Consider the following 26,404-nt stretch of genomic DNA (forward strand, 5'->3'; position numbering starts at 1 on the left):
GCCCCTGACCATATGCTTTGCTGTTTTCAAAGCATGGTGCGGTGAACTAACGAGACAGTTAAGTCTATGTGGACTCTCTAGTTGTCTTCATAGCTCTATCCCTCCCTTTTTCGTTTGGAATTTTGTTCTCCCTTCTTCCCTTTCTTCTTTCTTTCTTCCTTTTAGTCACTGTACGCATGAAGAGGCCAGAGGTCAATCTCAGGTATCATTCTTCAGGTGCTGTCCGCCTTAGTTTTTGAGAAAGTCTCTCACTAGCCTAGAACTTGCTGGTTAGGCTGGTGGGCCAGTAAGTCCTAGGATCCTCTCATCTCTCCCTCCTCAGTCTTGAGATTACAAGAGTGCATCACCACACCCAACTGCTTCTTTGTTAAAGTGGTTCTGGGGATCGAATCTGATCCTCATAGTTATGTGGCAAGCACTTTATTGGGAGTCCTTTTGCCAGCCCTGTTTTATTCTTTATTCATTTTCATCCTTTTCAGCACAGACTTCATAGACTTACTGTGTATGCACAGGTATCTCAGCAATGTTTCTCTTGCAAGCTCTACTTGGAATCATCTTACACATTTGTTACTTTCATTACCCCACCCATCCATGCATTCCCTTCTGATCTAGGTTGTATTTGATAATACCCAGGCTTCTGGCTCTTTTTATTACATTTGGTTGGCAATCCCTTGTTTTGTTACATTGCTCTCTAGGAATACTACCCATTTATTTATTTATTTATTTATTTATTTATTTATTTATTTATTTATTTATTTATTTATTTATTTATTTTTGAGGCAGGATGGCCTCAAACTCAGAGATCCACCTGCCTCTGCCTCTCGAGTGCTGGGATTAAAGGCGTGCACCACCACTGCCCGGTTCTGCCCAATAAATTTTCCTCTCTTAGGACTTAACTATAAGCACATTCTGTATCTCAGAGTAGAACCACTTTTGGGAAGGTATGTATATTTGAAAGCAAGTGTAGGGGCCATTGAAATGATTCTGTGGGCAAAAGTGCCTGCTGTTAGCTGCCAAGTCTGAGGACCTGAGCTCAAAGAATCAACTTCCAAAAGTTGTCCTCTGACCTCTACATGTGAGCTAGGCCATCCACCATACGTGAGTGCATATTCATTCTCTCTCTCTCTCTCTCTCTCTCTCTCTCTCTCAATAAAATTTAAAATATAATGAAAGGCTAATGTGTCCCATTTCTGGTCCTACAGTCCTCACAGACAGTAAATGACAGCTAACTTCCTGTTCAAATGAATCAATTATTCCTAACCCAATATTTCCAATGATTCTTTTCCCAATGGCTGCTTTGAATCTCTGAAGTATGCTTGGGTCTCTCTTTGTATAAACAAGCAGTGAATTAGTAACTAGTTTAAGTATTCTCTTAACACTAGCCATTGAAAACAAAATAACAATTTTAAACTGGGCATGTGCCACCATGTCTTTAACCTAAGCACTAGGGAGGCAGCATGCAGATCTCTTTGAGTTCAAGGTTAGTCTGTTCTAGAGCAAGTTCCAGGACAGCAAGGGCTACACAGAGAAACCCTGCCTTGAAAACTTAAACAAAAAACAAACAAAAAACTCTTAAAAGATTATGCCTACAAATGGTTCCCATGGCTGACATATCTGTCTGAGGTTACAACTGAAGTCTGCAGTCAGCTGGAGACTATTTTTTTAAGCTTTATTTATTTATTTATTATGTATACAGTGAGTGTTCTGTCTGCAGGCCAGAAGAGGGCCCCAGATCTCATTGTAGATGGTTGTGAGTCACCATGTGATTGCTGGGAATTGAACTCAGGACCTCTGGAAGAGCAGTCAGTGCTCTTAACCTCTGAGCCATCTCTCCAGCCCTACAGACTATCTCTTGAGGGTTCTATTTAAGTTCAATTCAATTCTGCCAACATGAAAGGAGTTCAACTTCCTAGTCAAGCTACGCTGCAGGCCAAGCACTCAGAAGACAGTGCTCCTCCTTTTTCACTCATGCGGCCATGTTTCCTGAGGACCTGAGGACCGTGTTTGTTACTTTTCCCATGCTGCGACAAAATACCTAAGGAAAGCTGCTGCTCAGCACACTTTCTTTTTTTCTATGCTGTCCAGGCCCCCTGTCCATGGAATGGTGCTGCCCACTGTTAGCAAGGGTCTTCCTACCTCAATGAAGCCAATCTAGAAACTTCCCCCACAGGCATGTTGTTTGTCTCCTGACTGGTTATAGGTCCTGCCAAGTTCACACCAAATTAACCATCATAAGGTCACAGGACAGTAGTACAATGCAGCAGTACACAGTGTAAAAGTAGCTTCTGATGCCATGGCCTTCCATCTCATCAGGGAACCAGTTATTTAATTTTACTTTTGATTAAACACGGTGGAGAAACACAGGTTACTCTGTGGTTAAATAGAAGGGGAACTGAGCCATCTTTTTTTTTTTTTTTTTTTTTGAGGTGTCATCCACAACCCTCCTGAAGTAGAAGCACTTGAGATGTAAAGGATTAATATGTGATTTGTTGAACAGATTCCTATGCCTAAGTCACACTGCTGAAAAATTTTACAGACATTAACTCACTTAATCCCCATAGGCCTGTAGGGTGGGTACTGCCCTTATCTCTTACTTTTAATGATAAAACAAAGACACAGAAAACTTACTTTCCAAGTTCACAAAGACAGTGAGTACTATGCTCCAAACCCATTTTCTCCACCTCTTAGAAAGCCTCCCTTTCCAGTCTTGGGGCCCTGTAAGCACATCTCTGTCTCTCGGTCAGTTCTAGCAGACACATGGGGGAGAAGCCGCCAGTGCCCTGAGTTTGCTTTGCTTGCTGAGTTCAGGGGCTGCCATGGATCATAAGAGGAATAGTACACCGGACATCCATGCAGCTATGCTTCAACCCAGCCTTTGAATGGTCCCCATAACCAGCTTCAGATTCTTGTGGCTTAACAATCCTGGTTGGCATCCAACAGGCCTTGACCACCTAAAGTCTTAGCTTGCCCATTTTCCAGTACCTGTTCTCCATCCCGGCATCTCGCCATATTGCCAATGTGTGCTACTCCAAAAACTGAGACCTCGAATTCTGCTTTTAAGGATGACTACGTAGGGAATCCCATTTCTTAGCCTTACCCCAAGACTGAACCTCTTTTTTTGGCGGCGGGGGGCGGGGGGGTGTCAAGAAAGTGTTTCTCTGTGTAGCCCTGGCTGTCCTGGAATTCTGTAGACCAGGCTGGCTTTGAACTCGTGAGATATATCTACCTCTGTTTCCTGAGTACTGAAATAAAGGTATGTGTCACCATGTCCTAGCTTAAGACTACACCTCTTTATATATAGATGCCAGTTTCAATCCTGCTCAAGATCACTAAGCCCATTGGATGCTCTACATGGAAACAAACCATGTATCTACTAGAGTTCTCATACAGTGACATAATGGAAGCCTCAGCAGATTTCTAACACTCTCCTCCATGGACCATCTATCCACTGAGTCAATGGGTTACTCTTCTTGGGTCATCTGCTCAGAATTTTAATTGCTAAGGATATTAGGAACGAGTCAGCTATTACCTCAGTATCTGTCAGTTATTACCACAGTTATGCTGTGTAACAAAGTACCTCAAAGATGAATGGTGTAAAATAGTAATGCTTACCTTTCTCTTGCTTGTGTCCATAGTGGCTGGGATGACTCAGTAGAGGTTGACTGGGTTGGGCTTTAGTTTCCGGTTTTAGTTGAGGTCTGGCATTATTTGCATGAGTAGCTGTCATATGGAACATGTTCTTCTCATACTAAATGGCAGGAAGACAATGGTCGAGCCAAACCACACAGCACATCCCACCTTCTGTAGTCATGATGTGGGCTGACAACCCCACCTTCTGTAGTCATGATGTGGGCTGATGACAATCCCACCTTCTGTAGTCATGATGTGGGCTGACAATCCCACCTTTTGTAGTCATGATGTGGGCTGACGACAATCCCACCTTCTGTAGTCATGATGTGGGCTGACAATCCCACCTTCTGTAGTCATGATGTGGGCTGACAATCCCACCTTCTGTAGTCATGATGTGGGCTGACATTCTCTCAGCCAAAGCCTGTGAAACACAAGTCCAGAATCAGTGTTTCCTCAGACCCAAGATGAAGGAAGGGGAGTGAGCAAATGTTTACTGACCAGAATTTGAATCTGTCACTCTGGGTCTGTGGAATGAACAAAAAAGTCAATGTAAAATTGATGTAAATGAAACCCATGTTAGGAGAGCAGAGCTGCACTGTATATCAGTTAATTATTGTCAGTAAATTTTAAGTTATGTGAAAAAAAATGCATTAAAACACAGTCACTTAAAACCACAAGCAATTATTATTCCTCTCAATTTTTGGTGAGGAATAATACTACCGTAGAGAATTTTTGGCTGGAATGTCTGATTTCTACAGATGTTGCTGCATCTGTGTTCACTTGGAGCCCATCCAGAATATCTTTTGCCACATGACTGGCTCAGTACCACCTGGGGCAATGAGCACCATTTGGCCATTTGTCAAGCAGGCTGGCCCAGGCTCACTGATACTGAAGAGGTCATGGTGTTCTCAAAAGTCACAAGAGGGGTCACTTTTCAAGCATCAGCATTATGGGCAAGCACTCTCCCACCTGGGTTCATCCCTAGTCCTGCTTCCTGTTCACTCTAGATTTGTTCTTAAAGGAGGATACATCCATCTGGATGTATCCTCTCCTGTGCTCACTGGAGGAATGGCCACAACTATTCCTCTTATCTCCTACTTTATAATCCTGTCAGTAGTGGGATATGTTCATTAGGGATAAAGGGAATCTGTGACCAGCCTAGTGATGTGGCTCAGTTGGTAGAGTGTTTGCCTGGCATGCACACAGTCCTGGGTTCAACTCTAACCCCACATAAAACCAGTCATGGTGGCACATGCCTTGTAATCCCTGTATCTCTGGAAGGAGGATCAGAAGTTCAAGGACATCTTTGACTAAATATGAAATTCAAGGCCAGCCTGGCCTACACAAAACCCCGACTTAGGGAAAATAGATGGGGTGTGGGCAGAAATTGATAGAATGTCTATTTCTACCTCCTGAGTGCTGGAATTACAGTTGTGGACACCCAAGGCCAGTGTATGTAGTGCTGGGGGTTGAACCAAGGACTTTGGGTATGCCAGACAAACACTACGCCAATTGATCCATATTCCCAGCCCCACACAGCATGTTTCAGTGAAGATCTTAACTTCCTATTACTATTTTATAATGATTAAGTGAATTTCCTCAGAAAAATATCTGCAAAATCAAAATTTATGGTCTTGATGAGTTAGCACTGGGGATCATCAAGTCTGAGTGTGCAGTTGAATCACGTGAAAAGCCTGTGAAAATGCAGAAGGTTGGGCCCAAACCACAGTTTCTGCATCAGTAGATGTCAGGGGCCCATGGGTTCTCATTTTTATCAAGTTTCCAGGTGTTACTGGAGTCCAGGAACAGAATGGCTATAGCAAATATACCATACGGGGGCTGGTGAGATAGCTCAGTGGGTTAAGGCATTTGCCTCTAAACCTGAGATCCACATAGCAGAGAAAATCAAGTCCTGCACTTCCTCTCACCACCACATGCACACTATGGCATGTGCACCAGCCCCCAAATAAATAGATGCGAATTTGAAGATTAATTTGTGTGAGTGTGTACATGAAGGGGAGGCATGCATTGCCTCACAATATGTATGGAGGTCAGAGAACAACCCACAAGAGTCAGTTCCCTCCCCGCTCTATGGGGTCTTAAGATCAAACTTAGGTGGTCAGGCTTGGTGGCAGGCACCCCTACTCACTAAGCCATCTTGCCTCTGTGGTATCTTTTACAGTGATGAAATGGAAACTCCTAAAATTTCCAAACAAGATTTTTGGTTTTTGATGTGTGTGTATATATACATAATGTGTGCAGGCACATGTCTAGGCATTCAGAGGTGAGGAGGATGCCAGGTACCCTCCTCTGTCATGCTTCACCTTTATTCCTTTGAGACAGAGCTCTCTCTGAACCTGAAGTCCACTATTTTTCCTCTAGGCTGGCATCCACTAAGCCCCAGTGAGCCTTCTGTCTTTGTCTCCCAACTCTTCTAGCACTGGGGTTACAGGTATATGCAGTCATGTCCAGCTTTTTGCATGGATACCAGGAGTCCAACTCAGGTCCTTGATCTTGTAGGGAAGTGCTTTTAACCCACTGAGCCATGTTTCTAGCCCAAGGCCCTTAAAACAGTTTTTCATAACTTACATGAAGACAGTAAGTTTAAAAAAATGTGTATTTTTGCATGTCCACACACATATGTGAATTTTATTGACTGACCCCAAGTGTTAGGGTGTACATTTTCCTATATTTGATAATTCTCAATGACCATATCTTGCTTTCATGCAGTGAAGTTATTACAATATATGTTGTGTAGTGTTTTATGTATAAACTACAAGTAACTGAACCCAGCCAGAACCTGTCTTTCTTTTGGTATTGCTTACACCTGGCAATAAGCAGTGGGAAAGAAAGAATTATTTGCCACTCAGAACTCAAGTTCTCAGGCTAGACTTCCTAAATTTGAACCTGAGCTCAGCCACTCAATTGTTCCACATCACTGGACAAACTTCTTAATAAAACTGTATGTTAATTTTCTTATCTGTAAATGGAGGGGGTGGTCATAGCACGTATACTATATATAGGACTCTGAGGAGTTTATGGGATTTATTACATAAAGTAAATTGAATACATATTAGAGACTGAGACTAACAGTGTAGCTCAGCTGGAAGAATGTCTGCCTAGTATGAACAAAGCCCTGGACTGAACCCCAACATGGTATAAACCAAGTGTGGTGGTGCACCACTGTAATCCCAGCACTAGGGAGGTAGAGGCAGGAGGACCAGAAACTCAGTGTCATTCCCAACGAGTGGGTTTGAGACCAACCTGGGCTACATATCTCAATAAGTAGCCAAAGGAACACACAGTAGCTATTTGTGTATATATTTGTGTATATGTTTATGTGTTCATAAGCAGCTGCCAGTTACTAGTAAAATAATTAGTTATGGTGTTGTCTAGATTTGGATGTGTGGAGGCCAACTCTTTATAATTCCTTGCTCTCGGGTTGGACAAGTCACTAAGATACAGAAATTCAATGACCCTGCGTTCAAGAAAGCCTTGTCGTGGAACTTACTGCGAGTGGTTCACACCTGGCTGGATGAATACAAGGTGAGTGGTGCCTCTGACTGGGGAGAGCAGGTTCTGGGATGTTCTCAAGACTCTGCCACCTTTCCAGATCCAAACTGTACTCTTTCCTATTCTTTTGTAAGTTAATGGAGCCCCTTCAATTTCTCCCCAATTCACCACCAGTCTGGCTCTCAACTGGTTAACCCTAAGCAGCTGTGCTTGCAATTTATTGTTTTAGGTTTGAATTTTAGGAAAAGTCAAGTTTCTCAGAAGTAAATCAACCTGCAGTCTTTCCCCACGGCTAGATCTATTTATCCACTGGGGAGTTACTCTTCCCTTCCCTGCTGCGGCAGCATGAGGAGCTGATGTCTTCAAGGTTTCCTACCAAGCTACTATCAGTTTCCTAGGAGATGTGGCTGGCGCAGCAGGTCTTGTGCACACATGTGAACTCCTTTTCTATTAACAAGCAAAGGTTTCTATGTGAAAGCTTTGCTCCTTGCTTTATGTATGTCCCCAAGGGTTACACCCTTTTCTCCAAGAGCACATCTCTGTCCAGATATCATGCATCAAGAAATAAGGACAGGCCTCCTTCAGACAAATGCACAGTGTGTCTCTGACAGTGCCCTTCACCTTGGCTCTTTCCCAGTTTGCTTCTCTCTGCTGTGATAAAACACTGGCCAAAAGTGATCTGGGAGAATTATTCCCTTATACTTCCACATCACAGACCATTATCCAGAGATGTCAAGGCATGAGCTCAAGTAGAGCCCACAAAGAACAACTTTCTCTCCATGGCTTCTTCAACACGATTTCTTATACAACTCAGGACCACCTGACCAGGGATGGCACCATCCTCAGTAGGCTGGACCTTCCTATAACAGTACTCAGGAAAATGCCCGACATGTCAATCTGATGGAGGCAATTCCTGTTTGGTGTCTCTCTTCCCAGGTGATTCCCTTTGTGTCAAGGTGAAAAAAAAAAAAACAGCAGTTATTTTTTTTTAATTCAAGCTTTTAAATTATTGTAAAAATGAGATTTTTAAAAAAATAATCAAGGAACTGCCAGGGAATTCCTGCTGAGGCAGAAGGATTGCAAGTTCAAGCCAGCCAAGGCAACTTAGTCTGATCCTGTCTCAAAAGCAGAGCAGAATGATGGGGCTGAAGAGATGGCTGACAGGTTAAGATCATACACGGCTCTAGCAGACCTGAGCTCAGTTCTCAGTACCATATCCATGTAGGTCACAGCCACTGTTAGGTCCAGTCCTCAGGACCCATATCCATGTAGCTCACAGCCACTGTTAGGTCCAGTCCTCAGGACCCATATCCATGTAGCTCACAGCCACTGTTAGGTCCAGCTCTGGGGACAGGACCTCACTCCTGCTCTCTGCAGGCACTCGAACTCAGGAATACATGCCTCCGAGAGACACATGCACATAATTAAAATAAGCTAGCACTCAAGGAAGAGGCAGATCTCTGTGAGTTCAAGGCCAGTCAGAGCTACATAATGAGAACCCTGTCTTAGAAAAATAAAAGAAAATAAAATTTTAAAACCAAGGAAAAGGGGCTGGAGAGATGGCTCAGAGGTTAAGAGCACTGACTGCTCTTCCAGAGCTCCTGAGTTCGATTCCCAGCAACCACTTGGTGGCTCACAATCATCTGTAATGAGATCTGGTGCCCTCTTCTGGCCTGCATTCATACATGCTGTATACATTATAAATAATCTAAAAAAAAGATTTTTCTCAAAAAAAGATGTAGAGGCTAGAGAGATGGCTCAGTGGTTGTATTCATCAGGGTTCTCTAGAGGAACTGAACTGATGGTGTGTATGTATGTATATATATAATCATATATATATGGAATTTATTAGAGTGGCTTACAGGCTGTGGTCCAGCTAGTCCAACAATGGCTGTCTATCAATGGGAAATCCAAGAATCCAGTAGTTGTTCATTCTATAAGGCTGGATGTCTCTCCGGTCTTCAACATATGCTGGAATTCTGAAAAAAAAAAAAAAGGCTCTAATGCCTATTAGTGAAGGAATGGACTTGCCAGCAAGAGCAAGTTTCAAATTTCCTTCTTCAGGCGCAGCCCAGATTAAAGGTGGATTTTCCCACATCAGAAGATCTGAATTAAAGTTGCATCTTCTTACCTCAAAAGATCTGGATTAAAAGTGGGTCTTCCTACTTTAAACAAATTAGTTAAGAAAAAAATCCCTCACAGGTGAACCCAGCTACTTGGGTTTTAGTTAATTCCAGATGTAGTCAATCTGACAACCAAGAATAACCACTACAGTGGTTAAGAGGACTTGTTGCTCTTGCAGAGGACTTGGGTTCAAGCACCCACATGGTGGCTTGTCTCTGCAGGCATCAGGCACAGATGTGGTGCACAGACATAAACGTAGGAAAAACATCCATATACATAAAGTAAATTTAAAAATGAAATCAGTGCAAGAAATTAATAAAAGGACATAATTAAGAGAGCTCTGGAGTGCCAGTCACGTTCACTGATTAGACAGGGTTACTAGAGTTGATCTGTTGATAATTCAGCAAGTTAAACATTCACATTTTATGTCCTTTAGCATTTTTATTATATTGATGTTAGTGAATATTATTTGTTTCTTTGAGTCCAGGTATTGCTATGTATCCTGGCTTGCCTAGCATCCACAATGGAACATAGGCTGGTCTGAACTCACAACAATTCTTCAGACTCAGTCTCCTAAGTGCTGAGATTACAAGCAAGTGCCAACATGTGCAGATTTTAAAAAGTTAAAGGTAAAACATGCTTACTTTAAAAATTCATATGATCTTCAGGAGTACAAAGTTAACATTATAGGGGCCAGCAGACAATTAAGAGATGGCTGTGTTCTTATAGAAAACCAAAGTTCTATTCCCATTACCCATATGGGGTGGAGTAAAACTGCTTATAACTCCAGCTCCAGGGGGATTCAAAACTCTTTTCTGGCCTTCACAGGCACCTGAATACACTGTATATGATCACAGAGACACGTACACATACAAAAATAAAAATTAAGGGGTTGGAGAGATGGCTCAGTAGCTGAGTACTTGTTGCTCTTCCAAAGGACTTGGTTCAGTTCTAAGTACCCACGAGGTGGCTTACACTCTACTCCAGCTCCAGGGGAATCAGTATCCTCTTCTAGCCTCTGAGGGCACCTCTAGCCTCCTATAAGCACATAGTACACACATATACATTCAGTCCGCACACATAAAATAAATAAATCATTAAAAAATAAAATAAGTTAATAAAACAAATAGTCTATAGTTCCATCTCAAAGTGATCACTGAATTACTTGTTGTGGTTGCTGGTTAACACATATGCACACTAAAAGATCTTTCTTTTCTGTATTATTTTTTAGACAGGATTTCTCTATGTAGTACAGTTTGGCCTTGAACTTGTGATCCTGCTATCTCAATCTCCCTAGTACTGGGAACATAGACTTGCGCCACAAGACCCAAGTTCATACACAGGACTATACCACACAATGTTTTATCCTTAAATCTTTGCATTTATTGCTATATTTTAAAAAAGCTATTTATAAATTAGCACTCAAAATCAAAACATGTCAAGTATCTTTCTTCTTTGTTTGTTTGTTTATTTATTTATTTATTTTTTCTGAGACAGAGTTTCTTTGTGTGGCTTTGGAGCAGGATGGCCTTGAACTCACAGAGATCCGCCTGCCTCTGCCTCCTGAATGCTGGGGTTAAAGGCGTGTGCCACCACTTGGCAATACCTTTCTTCTTTAAAAAGATTTATCTTCACTTTATGAGTATGGGTGTTGTGCCTGCATGTGTGTGTGTACCATTTACGTTCCTGGTGGACAGAAGAAGGCCACAGATCACCTGGAACTAGAGTTACAGATGGTGTGAACCCCCATGTGAGGGATGGGAATTGAGTCTGCATCCTCTATAGGAGGAGCAAGTGTTCTTAACTGCTAAGCAATCTCTGCAATCCCAAATATCTTTCTTCTGAAGAGTCCCTTTGAATGGGAGAATGGGCCTACCAGAACTGATTCCACTGATAAAAGTCATTGGTGATAAACCTTCTGATTATCTTGAGGGTTGGTTTCTATTTCCTTATTTATTTATTTACTCATTTATTTAGTTTGTTTATTTATTTATTTATTATGGGGGAATGGGCCTACCAGAACTGATTCCACTGATAAACAGTCATTGGTGGTAAACATTCTGATTATCTTGAGGGTTGGTTTCTATTTCCTTATTTATCTATCTATCTATCTATCTATCTATCTATTTATCTAACTATCTATTTATTTATTATGGGGGAATGGGCCTACCAGAACTGATTCCATTGATAAACAGTCATTGGTGGTAAACATTCTGATTATCTTGAGGGTCGGTTTTTATTTCTTTATTTCTTTATTTCTTTAGTATTTAACGCTGAAATGAACATCTTCACACATATCTTTGTGTATATTTGTACAACTAGATGCCTGGAATAAATATCAAGACATGAAGTTTCTGGGAGTAAGTTAACACCACCACCCCTTTTTTTTGGATTTTTTGAGATAGGGTTTCTCTGTGTAGCTTTGGAGCCTGTCTTGGAACTCACTCTGTAGACCAGGCTGGCCTCGAACTCACAGAGATCTGCCTGCCTCTACCTCCCTGGTGCTGGGATTAAAGGCGTGTGCCGCCACTGCCTGACTGAGCTAACCCATTATTAAATACTGATGGGCAACATCTAAATTTCCCTCACTGTCTATGTAGTGATCTACATTGTCATTGCAGGTATATAAGAAGGTCTCCATACATTAGATACAATTAAGCTGTGTATTTCTTCTAATCTAACACATTAAAACGATAGCTTCAAATTATATATTTGTTTTAAATTTATTAATTTATTGTATGTGTGAGCACACCTGCACGTGTGCCACAGTATACATGTAAAGGTCTAAAGATAACTTATGAGTCAATTCTCTTCTTCCAACGTATGTGTCCTGGGGATCTGAACTCAGGTCATCAGGCTGGGTAGCAAGTACCTTTATCTGGTGAGCCATTTCACTGGCCCCAAATTATACTTTTTATGAGAGATCTTTACTTCATTTTTGCAGTGTTGATGTTCCCCCATACCTGTGAATTCTAGTCATGGATCTAAGCAGTTGAATTGAACACTATAATTACTGAGTGACTAAGTTTCATAAAGAATATACTGGCAAATGTTAATTTAAAAACACATGTGAACCAAGTATGATAGTGCACACACAGAATGCCACAGCATATGGGAGGCTGAGGCAGGAAAATGATGAGTTTGAGGCTAGTTTTGGGTGCAGGCTGAGATCATATCTGAAAAGTAACATAAAATCAACAGACTGTATGAAACTACATGTTGGAAAGTTTGGTGAGTATTGTGGTACAATACAAGGCTTTGCAATAGGGAAATGTTTCCTCAAGTAACCCAGGCCTTTATTCCTCCAAGCTGATGGCATCATCCCCTGTCTTTAACAATCCACCCAGAAAGCAGGTGGCAAAAGCTTATGATACTCAAGAACCCTCAAGAAAAATCCAACATAGCATGTACATAACATACTCATTTGGATAAGCAAACCCCCTCTTCCATTTAACACAGTTGCTATCCTATGCAGCAGCACTGGAAATACAGATGAAAATACAAGGGTTCTAAATTCAGAGAGCCCTGGTCTATGTAGAATGCCTTTCTTTTTCTTTTCCTTCCTTCCTTCCTTCCTTCCTTCCTTCCTTCCTTCCTTCCTTCCTTCCTTCTTTTTTTTTCCCCCATGATAGGGTTTCTGTGTAGCTCTGGCTGTCCTGGAACTCACTCTGTAGACCAGGCTGGCCTCAAACTCACAGAGAGCTACCTGCCTCTGCCTCCCGAGTATTGGGATCAAAGGCATGTGCCACCACTGCCTGGCCTGTAGAATGCCTCTTTACAATGGGAACAAGGAATCTGGCACTCATCCTTACGCTTACTTCAGAATACACTAAACAAACAAACAAACAAAAACAAACAAACAAACCACCAGAAGCTGGGGATGGAGCTCAGTTGGTAGAGGACTTAACCTGGCATCTATGAAGCCATAGGGTCCATTCCCAGCATGTTGTAAGCTGGGTACGGTGGTACACACCTATAATCCTAGCTTCTGGAGGTAGAGATGGGTTAGAAGTTCAAGGGTAGCCTCTGTTGTTTAATGAGTTCAAGGATACATGAGACCCTGTCTTGAAAAAACAAGACAAAATAAAAACTGAACAGCTGTGGTGCAAGAAAGGACCAAGGCAGACCTAACACTACACACCAGTCTGCTTTCTGATGGGCTTGGCTTGCATAGTAAGTGCTCATTCTTCACATCAGCCTACTGAAGAAACTTGCTCAGTCATTGGTAACGAACAGCAAAGCTATGGGAATCCTTTTGATTTTGTTATGCCTGTTCTGCAGGTATGAGAGTATTGATGGAAACCAGGAAATAAGGAGCTTAGTCTTTGAGTGAGTATAGGAGAAAGAAACCGCTGGGATAGGAAGCTGTGACTTTGGGTCTCCCAAGAATCAGGACCCAGTTTTCCTGGATCCCATTGTGTTAGTCATCACAGTGTCATGGTGGATACCATGGTGATGTACTGGTATCAGAGCTGAAGTCAAATGCTTTCATTCCCTGCACAAAGGTGTTATTTGAAACTATTCCTGAGGAGATATAAACATCGACTCACCCAAGATAGGGAACCAATGACAGATAAAAGTATGGATATCATTGGGGTTGGGGATTTAGCTCAGTGATAGAGCGCTTGCCTAGCAAGCCTAAGGCCCTGGGTTCGGTCCTCAGCTCTGGTTAAAAAAAAAAAAAAAAGTATGGATATCACAAAAGTCCAATTTGGTGGACAAATGAGTTTTATTGGGGTTACTTACAGGAATATGGGTGAGAGGTTACTTAAAGGAGCAGAAATGACTCAAAGATAACTCAAGGAACAAAAAGCTCACCCCCTGGGCCTGGAGAAATGACTCAGTAGTTAAGAGCCCTTGCTGTTCTTCCCAAAGTCCTGCCTTCATTTACCAGCACCCACATCAGGCAGCTCAAACTGCCTGTAACTGTAGCACCAGGGGATATGACACCTTTGTCTGGTCTCTACAGGTAGTGTACAAACCCTCATTTTGGCATACATACACAAAGTCTATCCCGTCATGGATGGCAGCTTGTGAAAGCTAAGAATCTGGAGCATGCTGAATAACCTCCAGGCAGCTCAAACTGTTGAGTGTCTTTTCCAGGGAGCTCAGAGCCTCTTCCAGGCAGCTCAGCAGTTTGCTGTTCTCTGCTTCTTCCAGGAAGCTTGGTTGATCTGTTTTTTCCAGGCTTCTCAGGTGGTCTGAACCTCTCCTGGGAAGCTCAGTTTGCCTGAGAGTCTCAGCAATCTCTACTGCATATATATGTGTACATACACATATCATACACACACATACATAATACACATACATAATACACACATATCCTTGAGGATAGAGAGGCCTAGTGTATCTGGTCATTTTCAGGGACTTCCTGAAGCCATTCAATTGTTTACTTCATGGGATTAATGAGCCTTTACTTCTCCTTAGAATACCCTGTTCCACATCCTTTTAAAAACTCGTTTTAAATGTACTACTTCCCCTTTAACATCCCGTGTTTTACCAAGCTTTCCTAGAAGATGGAAGATTTTAATCTCACAGACAACTGCTACACACAAGAGGGCATTTTTAGTTCCAATGATAAAAACATGTCCTGATGTTTGCTATCATGACCTGATTACCAAAGATTTTTTTTTTTTGGTTTAATAAAATGACTCTGTTTTCATTTAGGATAATTTTTTTCTTCAAAGACCTCATTTAAAATACGTATCCTGTGGAAACATTAGTGAGCGTGTTGAATTAAGGAAACGACTAGGTTGCAAGTCATTCCAGTGGTATTTGGATAATGTCTTTCCAGAGTTGGAGCCAATTATATACACTGATGAAGAGGAAAAACAATCATTTATTTAACAAAGGGTGAAAAAGTCCCCTAATTCTTCAACATATTGGCACCACAGGCAAACTTGGGATACCATGGCATTATGTGAAATGCAATGATAAATACAATCTACATGGCCAACCTCTCAGGAGTGCCTTTCTCCACCTCTAGTGACAATCCTTCCTTTGTTGCTCATCTGCCACTGAAGTTCTGGGGATAAGGACCTTGACATAGAAATGTAAGCTCTCTCACGGCTCAGTTGCTGGTAGATGATTGACCCAGATAAAGTATATTGGTTGTGATTATTTGACCAATTCACTTGGCTGTGATGGTCCACAGGAGCTGGCTCTGCTCCTGGAGCCTTCACCAGTCTGATGGGCTGACATGATTGCCTTTGAAAAATGTTCACAGAGAGCCATGACTGGTGTACAGTGGCTGAGTTGGATGTAAGAGTCTGGGGCTGCCTCCTGGCTTGGTTGGGTTCCTGAGAGACTGCCGTCTGAGTCACGTCGGTTTAAATTCTCCGTAAGTTCCTGATGGCCTTTCTGTCCTGAGCCACTCTGCTTCTTTGTATTTTCATGTCTGCGCCCCTACCCTCCGTTCTGTGACCCACAGCTTTCAGGATGCTTCTTGAATTATGCCTTGTTGTTAAGCTCTAACCAACTCTCAGTTGTGTAGAGAGGGCTGGGACAGAACAGCTGGCTCCCTACCTGCCATGTCCAGAGACTGTTAATGCCTAAAGTTTTGGGGTTTGAGGAATGCTGTAAGGTTCACCCTGTTGAAGGTGAGTTTAAGAAGGTCAAGGAGGAGTAATTCACAAAATCTACAAAGAAAACAAGGGAAGAAACACACTGAAAAGATAAGAAGGGGGAGATGTCTGATGGGATTACCAAATGTAGCCTATGCAAACAACTTATCTCAGTTTCTTCATCACCGCCATGAAGCTTCTGAGGGGTTTCTAGCAGGATTGAGCATCCAGTATGTTGATTCACTCACTGCTTCACCCATTTGGGGAAATGGTTAATCTTCATTATTACTTTTAACAGGATTTGGAGTCACCTAGGAGATACACCTCCTCTGGGGATGTCTTTGAGATTGTTTCCTGAGAGGTTTAGCTGAGTAGGGAAAACCCACAAGGAATGTGGTGGCCATAACACATGGAGCAGGGACCGGATTAAACAAAAAAAGAAAAACTAGCCCCTCTCTGCCTCCTAAGGATGCAATGTTTCAAGCTGCCTTATACTTCTGCTGCCATGGCTTACCCACCACAATGGAGGCTGTACCCTCAGATTGTGTGCCAAAATAAGCCCTTAAGTTGCTTTTGTTAGGTACACTGTCACACAAACAAGAAAAGTAGCACACACTGTGATGGTGCACAAATGCACTCTGTACTGCTGCCCTTGCAAGAGAGAGCCAGTCCTAAAATAACCACTAGTTCCAGTTAAGATGAATCGCTGTGTGGACAAGAATGGAAACTATGAAAGATACCCTTTTTGGCACTGGACAGCAACTGTTTGACTGAGGGCAATGACCATGGAAGGACATTGGTAAGGGACATTAGGACTTCAGTCTTGTAGACAGACCTAGGTAGCGTAACATAGCAACCCAAACCCTGACAATACTAGCAGATATTTGACAGGACCACATATGGGTTAATTTTGTGCCACTGTGACCACAACTTAAAAGAAAAAGATTCGTTTCATGGTTGCTAAGGGTTCATTGCCGGGTTGCTTGGCCATTGCACGTGGACAGATCATGATGACAGTAGTATGTGAGATAACTTACTTTTTGATGGACAGGAAGCTCAAAGGAGACTTGGACCACTGGACCGGGTAAGATCCTCAAAGGGGCATATCCCCGCCCCACATCCTCCTTCCTCCCGCCTCCTAAAGTTTCCAGAACCATCAAGGGCAGCAAGCTCTACACATAAGACTGTGTGTGTGTGTGTGTGGGGGGGGGGCACTTCAAGTCACCGCAGCCAGTTAACGAAGAAGGAATATATCCTGGGTTAACGCTAGTTAGCACGAGTCATTGATTCAGGTTCAGGTGATGCTGCAGTAATAGAGCACACAGAATTTCCTCCCTACATGTGTCGATTCCTGTTCCAGACATCACGAGACAAGAGTTAAAAAAATAAAAAATAAAAAAATTAAGGTCTTGACCGAAAGGCATTTATTTCCGAGGTAACAAACAGGATTCAAGATTTAGATATCCGTCAATGTAATGCAGTCTACTGGACCAAAGACCAAAACCCTTACCATTCTGTTAGAGCTGCTAAATTCTCTCTAGCCGGGTTGTGCCTTCCTCCTACTCTTCTGGGAACAAGCCGGTCGTCCGTCCCCTCCTCCTCATCTACAATTCTCTCAGGAGTGACGGAGGACCTCGCCGAGAGGAAAGCGCTAAGGCCCGGAGGGGAGACAGCTCAGCTCGGCGCTGGCCGGGGCCGAGCCGGGGCGGCGTGACGCCAGCCGGCGGGCGGTGACGTCATCCTCGGAGGCCGCGGCGTGCGTGCCGTGACGCGGGCCGTGGAGCCGGGCTCCGCAAGGCTGCGTGTCCTGGGCCGTGTCGCGCGCCGCGGCTCGTGCGGCTCGGCCCGGGCTGTGGCGGGAGAGAAGATGCCACAGCCCGCGCCCCGGAGCGCCGCCATCCCGGGCTGCGGGTGTCGCGGTGAGTAGCGGGGCCCGAGGCGCCTGACCCCGCGCGGCCTCCGTCGGCGCCTGAGCGTGGCCTGCGGCCTGAAGCGCTGCGGCTGCTGGAGCAGGCTCGGTGGCCTGTGAGGCCCCAGCCGCTTCCGGTTTCAGCTGCGCGGATGGGCGCTGCGCGGGGCCGAGTTCTCGGTGGCCGTAACTTCGAGGCGGTGTTGTGATTTACCAGGGAAATGCCGATTTTTATCATTATGGCTCTTAGTCGGTCTTGGCGGGTCAGGATTTAGACCGCGTCCACACGTGTGGCTGGAAGACAGGATGCGTGTTTGCTTTTTTCTTCTTTATAGTTTTTTCAATATGCTTGTTAGATTGTTTCGTATTGTTTCCATACACCCAAAACTAATGCATTTTGGATAAATATGAAAAACAGTAAGCCCCGCCCCCTTACTGCTTGATGGCTATTAGGGTGCTCATGATGGTCTAGCTTCACTTCTCATCAGATTTAGTCTACTCCAGAGAGCCATCATGGTCAGGTTGGTTGCTTGCTTAGTTGCTTATCTTAAGACAAAAAGTGAGACTCTGGGGATGCTTTTCAATATCTGCACCGGCCAAAATAGAGTTACTTCACATAACGGGAGTACTTCTGATTTGAAAAACAAAAAAAAATAAAGACAAAAACTTTTTTTTTTTTTTAATTTGAAATACTGCTTGCTTTGTTTGTTGTTTGGTTTTGCGAGACAGGGTTTCTCTGTGTAGCTTTGCGCCTTTCCTGGATCTCACTTGGTAGCCCAGGCTGGCCTCCAACTCACAGAGATCCGCCCTGGCTCTACCTCCCAAGTGCTGGGATTAAAGGCGTGTTTTAAGAAAAAATAAGAAATAACCCTTTCTTACTCTCAGTTTGTGTGTGCCCCAGACCTCTGCAAGTGAAATGTCAGCAAACAGTAGTACATATTTTTCATTTTGGACAATTGCCCTGCAACTTCATTTAAATTTCTGACATTTCTGTGCTGTTTCTTGCAAGGATTTTTTTTGTCACAGTTTCATTTTACTATATTTCTTGCAAATTATACATAACATGAAGATTATTATTTTAATTTTAGTAGTGTAATTGAATGGCAACAAGTACACTCATAATGCTGCGTTACAGTCAGCGCCATATATTTCCAAAACATTTATATCATTCAAGACAGACACTGTACCTATAGGGCAAGGACCTCTGCCCCTCTTGTCTCTATGAATTTACCTGGTTTAGATACTTCATTGTTAAGTGAAATTCTACTGTCTTTCCTTTCATCTTTACGTGTATCTGTTTACTGTCTTTACGTGTATCTGTTTGAGTCTCTGTGATGGCTATTCTTGGTTGTCAACTTGACTCCATCTGGAATTAACTAAAACCTAAAATGTTTGGGACTTTTGCTTAATTAAATCATTTGAAGTGAGGAGACCCACTTCTAATCTGGACCTTTGAGGAAGGAAGACACACCTTTAGTTCAGATATTTTGGGGTGGGAAGATCCACCTTTAATCTGGGCCATTCCTTCTACATCCTATATAAAGGGCATGGAAGGAGGAAGCCTCTCTTTTCCTGCTTGCTTTTGCCCCTGCTAGCAAGTCCATTCCTTCATTGGCATTGGAGCCTGCTTCTTCAGGATTCTGGCATATACTGAAGACCGGCTGGACATCCAGCCTCATGGACTGAACAACTGGCATAGACGGTCATTGTTGGACTAGCTGGACCACAGCCTGTAATCTAATAAATGCCCTTCGTGCATGTGTGTGCGTGCGTGTGCGTGTGCGTGTGCGTGTGCGTGTGTGTGTGTGTGGAGAGAGGGGGGGGATTCATTCTAAAAGTTTTGTTACTTTGGAGAACTCTGATGAATAGTGTTTCTGTTTTCATTCTTTGGAATGTATATGTAAGGTTTGGATTGCTCTGCTCACATTTGAAAAGACTCTGCTTTGAAGACGTTTTTACCTGTACAGGTTGATGAATCTGACAGGCTCCACCTCAACACTCACCTGGATTAGCCCTCAGTAATCTTTTTTAAAGTTAATTAATTGATTTTTATTTTATGTGTATTTTGTCTGTGTAGACATGTGCATTCAGTGTCTGTAGAGCCTGGGTTCTCTGGAACTGGGGTTTCAGACAGTTGTGAGCTGCTATGTGGGTGCTGGGAATTGAACCCGGGTCCTCTGGAAGAGCAGCCAGTGTTCTTAACCATTGAGCCATCTCTCCAGCCTGGTGCTCAGTAATCTTCATGGCACTTCCTATTGCTTGTCAGCACATCCTCTGGTTGTTCCCTGGGACCCTTCTGAGGTCTCTCATAGGTTCTCCCCCCCAAGTGTCCCCCAGTTTGTTCTCTGTACCTGTTGCACCTTCATGACTTAAACCTCCTCTGCACAAGTCGCCATGTAACCTGAACTGCAATTCCCATGTCTCTTTTAAGTTTGACATCATTTCCCTCTCAGTGTTCCCTTGAATGTAACATTTCTAAAACCCAAACCACCCTTGACCCTTGCTCTGTGTCATCAAGACTTGAAAGCTTGGTGCTATTGCCTCTTCTTCCTCAGGGGCGTCCCTTCATGCCGACAGGTGCAGATAGTTGGCGGTTGCTCTGCCTTTCCACTCAATTTCACAGCCTAAGGTCAAGCTTCGCCTTGGGATTGTTTTCACTGATTCTTTGTAAAAATTTTCCCCCTCTGTCCCAAACTGTTTTGTTCACAGCTGTCTAAGATATGTAGAAGAGTTGCTCAAAGACACTAGCTGGCCATTTGCACCCCACGTTCCAATTGGGTCTCACGCTGCAGCCCAGGCCAGCCTTGAAGGCTTGCCATTTTTCTTGTCTAGCTTCCCACATGCTGGGATTGTATTTGTGAGCTTACCATGCCCAGTTCACTAGCTCTCTGCATTTCTGACAGTTTCCTTTACAGTGGCAGAGTCCCAGCCTGTCTTCCTACAATTAGTCATTCACCTTCCACTAGCCTTGAGGTCCTCACAATCCACTGATGAGTTAGGGCTGGAGAGATGGCTCAGTGGTTAAGAGGAAGTGGTGTTCTTGCAGAGAAACCCAGTTCAGTGTCCAGCAGGTGTGTTGGTGACTTAAAACCACCAGTGGCTCTGACACCTCTGGGCTATACAGGCACCTGCACTCATGTGTGCATGCCCACCCCACATACACATAATTAAAAATAAAAATAAATTCTTAAAAAATTGTTCGGGCAATTCTGCTTCATTTTACCAAATCCCTGAACATTGTACCCACAGTATAGATATTGGTTTAGTTGAGACAGAGTGGTCCCCTATTCCAGTGATTCCACACTCACTTTTCCTCTTTAAGAATTCCTTGAACCCTGGAACTCTAACTCCTGGCAATCAATAATCTCTTTTTCATCTGCACAGTTTTGTCATATCAAGAGTGTTATATAAATGTAATCATCAGGTATCTAGTCTTTAGGGATTGGACTTGTTCATTCCACCAGTCAGTTCAATCTCTTGTATTTATTAGTTGGAAAAAATGCTGTTTTTTTTTTTTTTTTTTTTTATCATTTTAGCATCACAGACTAGAAAATGACAACTTGGTACTATTGAAATTTGGGGCCGGATGACTGGTTGAGGACTAACTTGTACCTAATAGAGATACATAGTACCCATGGTCTTTACCCATGCCTTCTCAACCTTATTGTGACAACCAAAAAATGTTCCCAGGTATTGCAAAAGTCCCTAGAGGTGCCACACTACTTTTCCAGATGACACCTGTTTTCCCCAGCCCTTGGCTTGAGAATCACTGTCGAATGAAATGTAGACCTGGATCTAGAAGACTGAGGTTGTTATCACAGTACAGTCCTTCCCTACTACTGTACTTGTGCACATCCTTCCAAACATATTTCCATCTGAGCATTATGCTATTCAAATACACACTTGTAAAGGTACAGTGAAACTGCATGGTGTTCTGTGGAAAAGTTAGCAGTGAGGAAGAAGTAGTTGATATACACAATCATAAGATGGACTAGAATCTGTGCTCTTTTATTCCACGGACAAGAGTTAGCTAATGGCCAGATTGTGTATGTGTTGTATATACACAACCCTCTGAGTCAAACAACCACGATCTTCAAGGAGTTTAGCTGTGCATGCTTGAAAAAGATCATCCCAGCTGGTCTTGTTGATTATTACATCTGCTCATAGATGGGGTGGGGAGAGTCAAGAGACCCTCACCCGAATATCCAGCTGCTCCACACCATCTGTTGTATGCAACTCTGTGCTAATTGCCTTTGGTCAGCCAAGGAAGACTAGGGAGAAGGACTCCATTTATGCAGCTATGGGAAAGCCATCACACTTCAGTAACCCCTTCGGAAGCTTAACAAACAAACTCATTGGCTCCCCAGAGTGAATTTTGGTGGAACTGTGTCTCAGTTTGTTGTTGGGACCTTAGGAGGGAGAGGGAGATGTTTCTTACATCTCCCCCAGGAACTAATTTTAGCCACAATATGCATGTCACAGCCCCTAAAATACAAAACCCATAAGAAACTCACCATCTTAATATAAGCAGTAAATATTAGGGTACTAAGGGAACAATTATTACTATATTTTCTTTTTAAAAAACATTTTATTATGAAAAGTTTTAGACACTAAAAATGAACATTGTGAAATCTATTAATAATACTTTTAATCTTCATCCCTTCATTGTTTATCTTCCTGGTTAATTGAAGCAATTTCAAATAGCGTATGATTAGATAATTTTAGCAGGATAAAATAATCTCTACTTTGACCCCCATTCCTAAACTCTTATTTGATTTTGGAGTAGCTTTAGGTTTACAGAAACTGTGATAATATGAAGCACACCTGTGTGATGTAATGGTTCCCAGGAAGTGTGTGGCACACAGATGTAGCTCTTGGCTCTGCCCACTGCTGTTTGTCCCTCAGGCTGCAGTGCCTTCTACTGCCAGCCTGCCCATGGTGACAGGGCTGCTGCTGCAGAGAGGAAAAACCACTGCTCCTCAGAGGAGGCACTGGGCAGACTGGCCTCGGCCTGCTTGCTGGCCGCCTCTGTTCCCAGTCTCCTGTTTGGTGTGAGTTTGCTTCTTTCTTAGCAACATTGCCTTGTGTGTTTCTTCTGCATCTGAACCATGTTAGTACTGCAGTATTTGTGTTCTTTTGGGCTTTAACTAATGTTTTGTTGTTTTTACTAAACTGAGTTGTTCAAGCTAGCCTTGAACTTTGCATTCCACTGCCCCAGCCTTCTGAATACTGACTGGTCAGTAGAGTCAGGGATTGGGAGATGCCTGAGGAGTCTAAAGAGATCTTTGCTGAGGTGATGCTGAAATACTTGACATTGTAGAAGAGAATTTTAGGACTAGTGAACATGAAGCAGAGGTGGGACTTACTAAGATTTATTATTCACTTGTGTGTTCTCTCTCTCTCTCTCTCTCTCTCTCTCTCTCTCTCTCTCTCTCTCTCTCAGTCTCATATTTGTTGGCACCCACTAGGTTTCCTAGTGGCTGTACCCAGCAGGACTGCATAAGAGGTTGATTGGACCACAGGCCTGGGTACCAGGTGACTGTAACTAGCAAGGGGGAGGTCTTTTGCTCCACCCCTTGGCATTGTTATAAATAGACCTTTGGAATAAAGTTCTGGGCCGGTGGATAAGGATCCAGGCTCACCCGAGTCTATCCTGTGTTTTCTCTGTTTCTTTACTCTGTTTCTAACTAAGTCCCTTATTCCTCAATCTTCAAGAGTTCCTGGGGTAAATAAGTGTGGGGGCTGGTCCGCCACACACATTAAACCTGCTGTGTTGCCAAGGATGATCTTTAACCTTTGATTCTCTTGTCTCTACCTCCCAGGTGCTACAATGACAGGCATGCACTTCTGTCTCTGACAAGAAAGATTTTTGATGTAGAAGCACAGACCTTAAGGGAAACAGAAAGGTGCTTCAGAAAGGCTGTCATACACTCATATGTGGGTGTGGGCTTCCTACAGGAGAGTCCCATTGGAATGTCCTAGCCATATCTGTGTCAGCCTGTCAGTGATTAGGGATGTTTTTGGGTTGTTTGTGTTTTTCTTAGAGTCTCACTCTGTAGCTCAGGTTGGCCTAAAACTCGTGCAGCACATCTGACTCACCCTTCTGAAGGTGCACCTTCCTGTTTCTTTTTAAGTGAATTGAGATCCTGGAGTAATAGAGCAATTTCTAAGGTGTGATAAGATAAAAACATAGATCAAAAGGGTCTAAGGAGTGTAGGTTGAAAAATTTAGACTTTGTGAACAAGGTTTTTAATCTTGTTGTGAGAATCTAGTTTTGTGGCTGAGATAGAAGGAAAGTTAAACTTAAATGTCATATATGCTTTGATCTTAAACATGACCCCTTGTTACTTTAGTATTTTTTAAAATAAAAATTATCATTTGTTTGGTAAAATTAGTTGAACTTTTACTTCTTTTAAAAAAGATTTGTTGTGTTATGTGTATCTGCATGTGAGTGTGTGAGTGCAGGCGCTGAGGAGATGGAGATCTCTTATAGCTAGCTGCCTGGCATGGGTCCTGGGAATTAAACTCGGCTCCCCTGGAAGAACAGCACACTACTGTTGAACTGCTGAACTATAGCTTCGACCCTTAATATTCTTTTTTTTCTCTATTTGGTTTTTTTGAGACAGGGTTTCCTCTGTGTAGCTTTGGTGTTACCCTGGATCTCCCTCTGTAGACCAGGCTGGCCTCAAACTCACATAGATCCGCCTGGCTCTGCCTCCTGAGTGCTGGGATTAAAGGCGTGTGCCACCACCGCCCAGCATCTTTTTTTTTCTTTAAGATTTATTTTTATTTTATGTGTATGAGTGTTTTGCCTGCATGTATGTTGGTGTACCCCATGTGTGCAGTGCCCACAAAGACCAACAGGGTGTGGAATCCCCTGGGACTGGGGTTACAAATGATTGTTAGGGGTTGGGGATTTAGCTCAGTGGCAGAGTGCTTGCCTAGCAAGCGCAAGGCCCTGGGTTTGATCCCCAGCTAAAAAAAAAACAACAAAAAACCAAAAACCAAAAACCAAAAAAAAAAATGATTGTTAGCCACCATGTGGGTGCTGGGAACTAAACCCAGTTTCTCTGTAGGAGCAACAAGTGCTCCTGATCCCCAGCCCCTGCTTTAACATTCCTATTTGAAATGTCTCTGTTAAAAAGGACTCTTGTTTCAAAATATGTAGACTTCACAATTATGTCAACAAGTTTGACTAGTTGTAGATGAAGGACTTGCAATAGAGGGGAAGTGAGGGGCTCCATTCCCTTCCATGTCTCTTTAATTGCCTTCATCTTTATCTTGCCTCAGGGTCACAGACATTTGCCACCATACACTGCTTGTTTTCTAAGGAGAAGAGATTCATAAATACTAAGGACTGTCAGAAGATGTTTCCTAGGGAGCATCTGATGTCTGGAGTTTAGTTTGCTCTGAACCTTTCCTATTCGGTACTGTCCTTGCTGCAGCTACAGTGCCGGCGCTCCTTACATTCTTTTAGTTTCCAGCACTGAGAAGGGGTGAGGGAACACTGTGTATTCTCCTGTTGTCATCACCTGGTAATTTCACAGGCTATGGTAGGCACAGCACAGCTGTAAGCCAGCAATTGTATTCACATGAACAACTGAGTTCAGATGTGGCATGGCTCGTTTATGGAAAAGGCTGACAAATGCTTGCTCTTTGACAGATTGTATACAGCATATACTTACACAGAAAATAGCTAGAAGCCACTGGGAGGTAAGTTGTCAACATTTAAAGGACATTTTAAACTCCATTAAGCATTATGGGGATGGTTTGGACTGAGAAAACGAAAGCCTCCTGTTATTATTAGACAGGTTCATCCCATTAACCATATGCTACAGGATGTAGATTGTACAGGGCCCAAGAGTCAGACTGTCAAGGACTCAGAAGTGGTGCTCTTTGAACTTCCATTCATAGAATATTTGCTCAGTGTTTGCATTTTCTCAAACTTCACAAGTTAATGAGATAAAAATATCCCTTTCCTTTAAGGATGCTTAAAACAGTGTTTTCTTTGCACATGTTGGGATAGAAATCCCCTTTGTATCTGAGAGTAGGAGAAGGGCATTCCATTTCAGTGAAAGCCTTACACTACATATTTCTCTCCAAGGTTTTTCTTACATTATTGAGTGTTTTTCTAGGAAAGTTATTTTTTAGCCTCACTTGTTAAATGATTGCATATAACATGTTTGAAATAAAGACAAGTACAAATAGAGTTGGGCAAAATGCCACTAACCAGAACTTATTAATGTTATTTCCTGATAACTGCCAACAGCAATTGCCAACAGCCGTATAGAGACACAAAACAGGCATTAGGGTATATCATAGAGCAGTACTGGCCAGGTTTCAATGTTACTTTAAATGGTTCCTTTTGTTCATCTCTATCTTCTTAGTTCGTAGGTACTGTAGTAAGATGATCAAGCATGCAGCACCCTTCAGGTTGCTTTTCTTATAGAATTACTTAGTGATTTTTAGAAGATGTTAGGCTATTTAGTATATTATTATGCTATGAGCTATAATAGAAGATTAGTGGAAATATGCAACATCATGTAGATGAGAATTTAATCAGCAGATTCAGGTATATATACTTACATTGTTACCCCAGTGCTTTCTTGATTTTATTAAGATAAATTTTCACCAGGCGGTGGTGGTGCACGCCTTTAATCCCAGC

The 26,404-nt window shown here is 42.8% G+C and overlaps 2 protein-coding genes across 2 annotated transcripts in view; both read left to right on the plus strand.

The window, feature by feature from the left end:
• The window catches only part of Galntl5 (polypeptide N-acetylgalactosaminyltransferase like 5), a 36,736-nt gene extending 21,622 nt beyond the window's left edge, over positions 1-15,114 (plus strand). The window contains exons 7-8 of the mRNA XM_036180777.1: positions 7,027-7,176; positions 14,935-15,114. Coding sequence (XP_036036670.1) covers positions 7,027-7,176; positions 14,935-15,114 — 330 coding nt within the window. The remainder of the gene's footprint in view (positions 1-7,026; positions 7,177-14,934) is intronic.
• A 2,448-nt stretch (positions 15,115-17,562) lies between these two features.
• Positions 17,563-26,404, plus strand: part of Galnt11 (polypeptide N-acetylgalactosaminyltransferase 11) — a 34,737-nt gene continuing 25,895 nt past the window's right edge. Inside the window, exon 1 of the mRNA XM_036180434.1 lies at positions 17,563-17,749. The gene's annotated coding sequence lies outside the window, so the exon portion shown is untranslated. The remainder of the gene's footprint in view (positions 17,750-26,404) is intronic.

The sequence above is a fragment of the Onychomys torridus genome, chromosome 3, assembly GCF_903995425.1.
Source record: "Onychomys torridus chromosome 3, mOncTor1.1, whole genome shotgun sequence".
NCBI lineage: Eukaryota > Metazoa > Chordata > Mammalia > Rodentia > Cricetidae > Onychomys > Onychomys torridus.